Here is a 10,852-nt window from a genome sequence, read left to right on the forward strand (position 1 = left end):
ACCCCTGGCAGAAAACACAGCACACCTTGGCCCCACAGCAGCCAGCAGTGGCTCACGACCTGAACACCGCTCTCTGTTCGCGGGATGCAGGAGATGTTTGGACTCAAGTGTTATTCAGCAGAATTGCTTCCCTTCCCTCTTCCCCCACCCAAACTCCCTGCGCCCGAGGTGCTGGAGGCCAGACCCAGCGCTGAAGGGTAATTATGCCTTCTCATTTGTCAGCGGCTGTTTTACCTGTAACCAGATGGGCTGCAGGGAACCCGATCAGGGTTATCTTTTGCCACCCGTTGAGTGACACTGAGTTGACAGGATTGTGCAGCCAGCTGGTAAAATAACATTGCTTGTCGATCAGGATGCCTGGGCGAGACAGATGGGAGAGCCCAGCCCGAGCCAGGGCACAGGGCTCAGCCAAGCCACAGCCCGCTCAGGGCAGACACCCACTCCCAAGGGATGCTCTGCACCCATGTGCGTGCTCAGCGCACTCGCCCCAGGGACGCTCCGCACCCACGTGTCGCTCATCCATCTCTCCTCGCCACCTCCCTTGCTCCCGCACCCAGCTCAGTCTTAAAGCAGTAAACAGGCACTAACTCCTCAATTTAGTTTCCATAAAACCCACACAAGCAGCTCTCTAACCTCACGCTGCATAAAGCCAGCCAACGTGCAAGGAATGTTTCTACCACTTGTTTTCGCGACCTTCTCCAGGCGATCCCTTCCCGCTAACCTTTGCCGAGGTGCAGCACTGCGAGGGGCGAATTTCCTCACATAAACTGAAGCACAACGGAACACACCACGGGCTCAGAGATAATCCGTCTCCCCACGCTGACATCGCTCATCTTTCCCCCCTGCTCCGCAGTCGTGCCAAGACAGCCTAATTTATAGGGCTTCTTTCTGTAATATTATAAACTTCAAAGCAAGTCTAGTACATCCAACGGAATTAACTTCAGTTATTCAGATGCCTGTTAACAAGCTGCTAAAAGGCATAATCCTCACACAGGACCAGGCATTTGCAGTCCTTGGCTGGATGTTCCTTAAGCAATCCTCAGGAAAAGTAAGGGGTTTTATTCCACAGGTACAAAGCTGCTGTCTTCATTTCCTAGGTTTTACTAAGAAGAAAAGCTTATACAAACCCCTGAAATGCAGCAATATAAAACACAGCACTCAAGGCACTGCAGAGAATCTTTCAAATTTGAGCTAATTTTCTGTGCATGGAGAAGGTGTTGCTGCTGAAGAGCTATTTTCTGTAATGCTCTGTGTGAAATATAGACCACTTCCATTTCGGAGCCTGTTCTTCTCGTGGTACCAGCAAAGAGCAAGTACTAGTTTGACGCTGTATAAAAAAAGCATGCAGTAAGTTTTGCACCAGAAGCTGTAAAAACTGATTCCCTCGCTGATGGGAACTGAAGCTGAGGCTCCTAGGGCAGCTGCCAGCCCTGTTGTGCTCAGAGTCACAGCTCGTGGTTTAACCATCTCGGGACAGGAGAGACCTGGCATCACCAGTGCAGGACACGCGCTATCCTCCGCAGCAAAATCCAGTATCTCGCTGTGTTCCCTCAAACAACTCATCCCTGCTATTATCACCCCTTTTTTTCTTTTAAGGAAGATTATGCAGGTTAAAGCAATTTACTCTCTTATAGTACACATCAGGCTAGAAAGAATTTGAAGATTTTTCTCTTATCCCCTAAAAATGTGTTTCATCGAACACCAGAAATTTTCATCGTGTCTGTCCTGATCATGAACAGGGGTCCTATTTTTTAAAGATAGTGAGAAAAGGCTGATTAAAACTGATTCACCAACCTTGGGACTCAAGGACACGGCTCCTAATTTCAGCAGGGCCCTGACACAGGCTGCAACCTTCTCAGGTTACTTTGGCTGAAATGTTAAGCAAAAATTTAAAATGAAAGGTCAACAATCCCTCTGTACACCAAGGACAGGGGTTTTTTTCCCCTCCTCCACAAAAAAACCTAAACCAGTAACGAACAGCCCAAGGACTGCGTCGTTACCCAGTGCAAGACTGATTGTATGAGCCTTCTACTTCATACCACGACAGGACAACGGGTGTTCTGCCGAGTGTTTTCGTTCTGCAGTGTGGGTTCTTGTTCGGTGTCATGGAGCTCACTGGAGGACCAAGTTCCAAGTTTATACATGCACGTCCACCGTACCTTTCACACTCTGTAATTAATAACTCAATAAAGATATCGTGAGATTCTGTTGTTAAGGGGTAGATTGCATCTGCAATTACCCTACGTGCCACATAAAAGTTCCACTAAAATTCTGATTACCGTGGGAAGGAGCTTTCAGATTCCTTTGGCAAAACCTGCACGCTTCTCCCCTTAATTAGAAGATATCTCACTAAATACTGATAGCATTAAGCCACAGTCACACTCCCATAGATCTGAAACGGTTTGGATGCTATCTGCTGGGAACCTCACCAACAGCTCTCACACCAGCCCCAGAACACGGGAAAGAGCCAAATGAATAATTCACTGTGAATCAGTCTCTTATAAATTCAGTCTCCTTTTACTGCCCGACAAATGCCCGTGGGCTGGTCCAACTTCCTCACGTTCGTTTGTTTACAGGAGCACAACCGAGGGACCCAACTGCTCCGCACGCAGCCCCGCAGCCCCCCCCGCCCCCCAGCAGAGTGGGAGCTGCCGCACTTACGCTGAATAAATGCTGGACGGGTGCTATCGGCATCTTTTTTCCTATGAAAGAACATTTTAAAAACTAAAAATGCAATCACCGTAGCTGATGCGCACAGTATTTCTTGTATAGTTTATTGAAAATTATTTCCAGTTATTTAGCATTCCAGCTAATCTAAATGTTACCTCTGGGTACCTGATCATCTGTGGCTGTAACAGAAAAAATGCAGTAGCACAGAGTCAATGATTCACAAAGCAGCTGAGTAAACAGGGACTTAAATTATACCCACGTTTTCTGACCGGAGCTTTTTAGCTGGACAGCCTCCATCTATGGGATGAAGCATATAATAGAGGCGAACTTTGCTGGCATGTTTCCGACTCTGGAAAAAAAAAGAAAAAGAAAAAAAAAAAGAAAAGAAAAAGGAAGAAATGAAGTTACAAAACGCAAGAGGCTCTATTGCTGTGCATACAACACCAAACTGCAGTAAGATTTCACATCCCCTTGATCGATGGAGAGGAGAAAAGAGGGAAAGACCCAAGCAAGGAACATTGGCATTGCAGGAGGGTTTCACAGAGCTCTCCACTCAGCTCAGACAAACTGTGAAGGGATCAGGACACCTGCCATCAGCAGGAGAAACAGTCCACCCTCGCCGCCCTCCGCTGCGTCCTGCTGCCCGCAGCCCCTTGAATAAAGGTGATGAGAGAAGGGCAACATTTGTTATCAGCCCGTTTCCATAGAGGGAGAGGTTGAAAAGATGAGGATTATCCAGCTTCAGGCAAAGATGGGATGGCATCATGAGGATCAGCTGCACACATGCACAAAATAAAATCCACAGCTCCTACAGTTCCGGAAGAACGTCGTATATAAGGCGTATAAAATTTCACTCTCTAGGAAATAAGCCAACTGATACCTGCCACAGGTTTGAAAGAAATTTCTCCCACAGGTCAATTATCAGATAATTGTGCATTATGAATGCTAATGCTTTTCTCACACACAGAGAGGGATAAGGACGATGTGGATCTCGAGCCTGAGCCCTTTCCCTCTGGAGCTCTGAGGGACCCTCCTGTGAGGGGCACGTCGGGGACATGTCCCGGGCACACCAGCATCACCAGACACAGCAAAACGGTAAAGAAGATTTAAAAGCTTCTACAGCAGGAGCACAGACATAAACCTTCAAAACACTAACTTACAGCCAGCTCTGGTCTTCCAGTAGATGTAAGGCAGGAAAAGTCCGCTACTACTACGTACCTGCATCCAGAGCCCAGACCTGCACAGCAGTTATTATTATGCAAATGTTCTCTCTGAATCTCTGTTTCCGATTACCTCACAGAGCAATGGCCCTGTAATATTATAATTTCACATCACAGATTTGCAATTTTTAAATATTAATTTATCATTAGCATGTTCTGGAACATTCTTTTTCCTGTAGAGCTACATTTGCAGAGAGCTGTATCTACGTGCATAAATGTGACTACGCAATAACTTTTTTCTATCGGAGCAAATCAGTCAATATAAATAACGTCACACGTCTTCCCCTGACTCGTCTCCCTGTGTGCATTTAGGAAATGTGACCCGCTGTAGTCGGAGCTAAGTGCAGGAAACCCCAAAGCTTCAGCTCTCAACGATCAGCCACCCAGACAGCGCTGGTACACTTAAGAAATGACAAAATAAAGGTTGGAAAGGCAAAGGGCAGAGGTGCTCAGGCTGAGCCTGGCAGCGCCCCCAAACCCAAGGCAGGGGCTCACTGGGGAGGGGACAAGCTGCCGCAGCCCTCGCCAGGGACGGAGGAGCCAACTGTGCTGTGAAAGTGGCACCGCTGGAGCTTTTCAGCTGAATTCCCCCCCTGAATATTCACAGCCCTCTGAGCCACCAGCCACCCCAAGCCATCCTTCCCACAGTCACAGCCTCTGCCCTCGGGCGAGCGAATCCAGCCCGGCACGATGCCTTCTCGCACAGCGCCACAGCCTGCTGGATCTAGAGGTTAAAAAGGTGGCGGGGGGTTTTTGCTGTTTCGTTGTAAGAGGAAGAGGCAAGATCTTAACAGGAACCATTTTTAGTGTCCCTCTCTGAGGCACTTGGCTGTGCCGCAAACAACATCCAAGCGTCGGCATTAAAAGGCAGCAAAGCTTCAGCCTTCAGTAGAAACACCGCTCACCTTAATTTATGCGTTTGTTAGGATTTACGAAAGCTAAGGTAAAGAAATAAATTACGTTCAGCATAATTTAAAACTACCTGGCTCCTTACACAGCCTTATTATCCTACAGTTATAAAAGCCGAGCTTAAAATCCTCCCTGGCCTTTCCAAGTACGTCGTGAGCATCTCGTTCCCTCTCAGGGAGCGGAGGTAGCACAGCCCATTCGTCACCCATTTTATCTCTGGTATTTTCCACATTTACATGTGTATTTATCATCCTAACACCAAGGCAAGAACAAAGTGATTATTCTTAGCGCACAAGCAGCCCCGCGGGTTATCTTTTCCCCTCCGCAAAGCGACTCAAGATCCACAGGAGGAGGGCGAGCGCCGGGCAGGGGGGCACAGCCGCACACCGGGGCTCCGGCGCCGCGCTCAGAGGTCCCAAAGGAGCTCCGGAGGACACAGCCCCAGGAGGATGCCTGAGAGGAGCAGAACCACAGCAGCGAGCAGGGTGAAAGCATCGCTGCCAGCCCAGGAAGGACAGCTCACCCGTCATCCGGGCTGTCACCCGTGGATGGGGCCAAGGGAGGGACCGCACACAGGAGTTGGGAGACTGGGATGAGGTGGGATCAGGGCACACCCAGCCCCCATTCTGATCCGTCTCTCCACACCGACAAGCCTCACGAAAGACAAAAAACCTCGACACAGCTGTAAACACACAGCCTGGAACCAGACCCCTGCCATAGAGACCCCTGCCTGTTCACCAACAGCCCCCCCAATTCCATCTGAGGGACACCGGGAGGGTGTTTCTGTGCCCGCGACATTTCTTTTGCAGCTCTACAAAGTGCTATGCCGAAGGCATTTTCACCCAAATTCTCTGTCTCTAGTGTCTGGAAACAACCCCTTTAGGAAGCAAGAAGTCCAACTTAATAGTATGTGCTTTTAAAACAGCCCTCTTTATGCAGGGAGCGGGAGGAAGCTTAGGAAGAGCCTGTTTTCACATAGCAACTGCAGACCTCTGCACTGCAAGCTATGCGCTATTGTAAGAAGGCTCATCAATAAAAGGAAATAATGGATCATTTCTATCTTTACCAAATCTATTTTAATGCAGAGTATTGTGGCAGAGGCAGCAGAGTCCCGCCAATTCAACCCTAAAACATAAAAGGGCAAAGCCAAGCTAAATTGTGCTATGAAACGCAATTTGACTTTGCATAAATCAAGTTTTGCAGCCCAGAGCAAGCAGCAGCAGGGCGAGAGGAGACAATTACGTCTCTGTGGGAAAAGTGGCAGCTGCCGGGACTCTGGGAGCTGCGGGCAAGCGGTTTCAGACGCAGCAGGGTCTTGCCCTGGCTTGCAGGGCGGGGGGCTCGCTCACCACCCTCACCACCTCACAGCTCCTCCGAATTCACCCCGGGGAGGACTGAGCTGCGCGTCCCCTTCCGAGGCCGGCAGCCCTCGGGGGAGGCTTTAGCCTGGCACAGAACCTGCCCCGTGGTGGGCCGGGGAGCCCTGCCCTCACCGGAGCCCAGCAGCCCGCGCTGGCCCCGGCATCTGCTCCCACTTTGCTCCGCTGATTTAAGCTGACCTGACAGTCTAAAATGTTTCACCATCTTGCGAGGGACTTCTGCCCCTACCCCCAACCACCTCGCCAGGTTCAAATCAACCGTTTCTGCTGCTTCCCTCACGCTGCGCTTGCATCTGATCTAATTTCTCTATTCCCCACAGCTCCCTTTATCATCTGCTTGTTCGCTCCTCGCCTGGCAGCACCACATTTCGGTAGGTCTGCCTTTCCCCTCCTGCTCTCCCTCCTCTGCGCCCTGCCTCCAGCCAAGGACCAGTAGCACCAGTGTGTAGTAAATCCTTTTTCAGCAGCCTGCTAGCTGGATTTTAATCCTTTTAGTGTGCACTGCGTCAGTATTTTGGTATGCCGGCAGTTTCTTAATCAAATTGCCACGAAACGTGCTGCCATATGATTACACCAACTTTATTATCTGTATTTGCCCTACCTGTAGTCTCATCAAAAGAGATAAAGTTATTTTGGCTAGACCCAGCTCTTTAAACCTCCTGCAGAATGCCAATCACATCGTCCTCCTGAAGCTACGTACTCGGGTCCCTTTCCGGGGCTGCTTTGCTCGGAGCCTCGCCAAGCTGGAGGCTCCGCTCCCTGCCCCGAGCCTTCCTCCTAGAAGCTTCCTCCACTTTCCAAGTCCCATGAAGGATCAGCAGTGATGACGCAGAGCACTTGGCCAGCTCTTTTCAAGCACTTGGTTGCAAATGACCTGCTGACTCAAAACAACAACATTCTAGATTTCGTAATCGCTGCCTAACGAAGTTCCAAATCTCTGCTGGAACAGAACCAATTTATCCCTCACTTTGTGATATAACAACATCCTCTGCTTTTCTTTAAATAGAGGACAGAAGTATTTTCAGCAAACGCCTTCTCTTTTTGCCTCCTCTACCCACACGACCGGCAAACACTATTGTCGAGATCCCCGTTGTTCGCCGCAGAGACAAACTCCCGTCTGTTATTCCAGACGCTGCTGGGTGCCAATGTCCTTTTTCTCCCTTTGTAATTTTTGCAAAGCCTCATTTATAATTTATGGTCATTTCTATCCACTTCCCGTTTTCCCTCTGTGAGTTAATTTTTTAAAAAGCATCTACTCACGCTTGTGACTTTCTGGGGACACAGATACGTGTCCGTATTCCCAATTGCACGCAGCTGAATTTTCACCCCCACGAAAAGGGTTTCTTCAAAGGAACAGGAAGACATGTTACCGGTTTGGGCATTGATTTGCTTACAAAAAGGCAATTACTGATGATCTATTCAGCCGAGCACCCACTAGCTCACTTCACATTCTCTAAATCTGTGCCCATCTCCCCCTCACCAGGGTCAGCGCCAGCCTCACCAGATGCCCTGCACACCCGGGAAGGTTTCAGAGGCCCCAGTAGCTTCTCCCAAACCTTCATCAAGGCAGCGCACCTCCCTGCAAACGTGCCGATGGAAAGGGGATGCAGGGATGGAGCGAGTGGGGTGGGAACCTCCAAAACGTGCTTCCCACAGCTGCTCTGCAGCTGGGAACGGATGCTCGAGCTGCGGATGAACCTCGCTGCCGGGACGGAGTGACCATCCTGGTATCGTGTGGGAAAGAGAAGAGTTAACACAAATGCGGTGCCTGCTCTGCGCACCCAGCACCGCCCGTGTTCCCATTCCATCTTCAGGAGCCTGAAACAAATCCCTTTCAGTGCCAGTCACTTCTGAGAGCCCGCTCAGCCCCGGCACGGAGCGTGGGCGGGTTTTGTCACAACACACAAGGAGAACTAAAGACTCTGCTTTCAAACACCTAGGACCCGAATACAAACACAGGTTGCGAGTTTAAAATATTAAAGAAAAGCAAGAGCGAGTACCTGGAAGAAGCAGGTGCCCTCCTGTGCCTTGGGAGAGGGAAGGGGCTGCGAGCGCTGCAGGGGCTGCTCTCGGGGATGCCCGGACACGGGGCACCGCTCCATCACCTGCATCCACACAGGCTTCACCACAGGCTTCACAGGACGGCCCTCGTGCCTCTGCATCTCTGCTAACCCCAGGGCCCCAGCCCCGCTGCGTTTTTCTGCTGCTCTGAAAGGACCTTTGAACTTCAGCTCTTTCCACAGAAACGGGACTTGCACAGAGGCACCCTGGGAAGGAGCTGGGCTTTATCTGTTCTCCTGTTGCTGCTATTTACTGATAGTTTTTGACACTGGGAGTGCATTAAAATTAATGTTTAGCCACTGATGTTGCCAGTGGAGTAGTAACACGGACCCTTGTAAAGTACCTCTTGCATTTACACTGATTTCCTGCAGCTCCCTGGGACGCAGCAGCTGATGCTGCCCTGCTGAGTCAACGCTTATGCAGAAAAGGGAAGAGGCAGCACAAGCACCTCGCCACGAGACACTGACGTCCACGTATCTCATGTGCGATGCGTGCCCGTGTTTACCTCAACGTATTTTAATTACTGCTGTTAGCACGACACAAACCGGGCTCCAACGCAATCTGCAGGAGGTCTGCGTGCACATACGAAAACCAGAACAGCACCTTCATCATCTTTGCAACTGAATCACAAAAAAAAAAAAAAAAAAGCTTTCTTTAGCCTGTTTTTTCTTCTCCTCAAGCCAAGGTTCTCCTACCAAATGCCAGCACAATCTGCAGAACAACAGTAATGTTCGAGCAGCCACTAAAAACTATGTCACACGTGTCCACCACAGCACAGCAGATTCTCAGCAGCTGCGGAGAATGACACGGGAACAACAGGTAGGACATCCTCTGCTCCTTCCTCCTCTGAAGTATTTCCAGGTTACCATCACCAGAACGGGCAAGTAGGCAGCAGCAGTGGCAGAACATACAAGACCGCTTCAGCAGCAACCGCTGCGTCCCCTCGGCAGCACACAGCAGCGTCAGCAGGCTCCTGATGCTGAGCACCCTGCGGAGCCTTCATCCCCAGCTGAGGCACGTCCTTCCCACTTCTCCATCCTGCAAATGCCTGCAGCATCTCATGCGGCGAGCTGGCACCAGCCGCAGAAAATTCCAGCTCCTTGTGTTCTAGGGCAGCATTTATTGTGTTAAATAGACCATGTGCTCTCCCATCGCATTAATATTTCAGACACAGGATTGCCTTTCTGAGCGCGCACATCTTGATCCTTAAGGCACTAACGTGCCAATAGTAAACAATGCTTATTATTCCTCCAGACAAGCCATCATTTTATGCAGTTTCCCAGAGAAGGACAGCCCAACTGGAAGCAGATTAACCCGAGCACCACTCCAGCCCCGCGCAGACAAGGAGTATTGATGAGGCTGTCGATACCGCTCACCCGCTCTGCTCCGGAGACAGGGCGAGAAACTCCAAAGCGTATTCAGCTCCAGAGACGAGCCAAAGGGCACAGCACTTCATTTGTTCTCCCCTGTTTCCTCTGCATTCAGATTTTAATACACTTTGCCTCTGCCCTCCCTCTGCCACTCAGGCTCTACTGCAAGTGTTTAAGCATCATTCTATCATCTCACAAGGTGAATCAACATTCACATGATGCTATCCTGGGCTTCTCTTCCTACAGACCCAGCTCCTTATATGAAAAAACAAGCAAAGTACCATCTGAACACCTGAAGCAATAAAGATTACAATGGAGAAAAGTGTTATAGCAGCTTAAGGAGCAAATGTGGTAATGAATATGCAGCTCAGGGCGGAATCTGAGAGCAAGTTTGCATATTTGGTGATTTTCCTGCAGGATTTTCAAGGAGAAACTTGAAAATAAATGTTAACATCTTCCTAATGGCTGTGAACCCTTCTATAGAGGTGCGGACGCAGAGCTAACAGAGATCTTAGCTTTTTTAATTCACGGAGCAGATCACGGAAATGATTGCTACAATCTCTCCCACAGACGGAGCTTGAAGGAAGTGTTAAATTACAGGTGATCTAGAGGCTTCTCACTCTGGAGGAAGGCGAGATACAGAAATACAGGAAAAGAAAAACTCATCTCTGGGGCACAGATTTTCAATCGCATTGCAGCAAGCACAGCACGTTTTATTGTTTTCCTCCTCCTGCTTCGTGAGCTCTGCGGCACCGGCCCCTTCCTAAACCGCTCGAGCCCTCGAACCCTCTCTGGTTCCTCCTCCGCTCTTTCCACACCGAGGGCAGCAGCGGCTGGCAAAGCAGTCACACGGCTCTAGAGCTCCCGACCGCAGGGCAGCAGCCTCAGTTCCTTCTCTGCGACACCTCTGAGGGGCGAGTGGCATTTAAACAGAGATGCTTTGAGGATAAAAGCCACAGGAGCGTGATGCAAGACGGGGCTGCCACAGCACAAGGCGTGTGCTCTGAATCCCAGCCTCCTGCCAGGCTCTCCTGTCCCCTCAGACAGGGATCTTGTGAAGGTGCAGACGCCTGGCAGCTGCCTTCTGGTGCTCCCACCCACAGATGTCATTTAGGAACAAAAAAAAAAAAAATCAATCCCTTCACTTCAAAGTTGTGCTTGAAAGACACGCGCTGTCTGTGCCATCAAAGCAGAGCAAGAGAGGTTGATGGCTGCGAGATGTTCCCCGTCCCTGCGGCTGGCA

At 50.0% G+C, this 10,852-nt stretch overlaps 1 protein-coding gene across 1 annotated transcript in view; it reads right to left on the bottom strand.

Moving 5' to 3' along the window:
• ZMAT4 (zinc finger, matrin-type 4) overlaps positions 1-10,852 on the bottom strand; it is a 35,241-nt gene that overhangs the window by 20,505 nt on the left and 3,884 nt on the right. The window contains exon 2 of the mRNA XM_009865703.1: positions 2,930-3,019. Within this exon, the coding sequence (XP_009864005.1) occupies positions 2,930-3,019 (90 nt within the window). The remainder of the gene's footprint in view (positions 1-2,929; positions 3,020-10,852) is intronic.

Source organism: Apaloderma vittatum, unplaced genomic scaffold (genome assembly GCF_000703405.1).
Source record: "Apaloderma vittatum isolate BGI_N311 unplaced genomic scaffold, ASM70340v1 scaffold4073, whole genome shotgun sequence".
Classification (NCBI taxonomy): Eukaryota; Metazoa; Chordata; class Aves; order Trogoniformes; family Trogonidae; genus Apaloderma; species Apaloderma vittatum.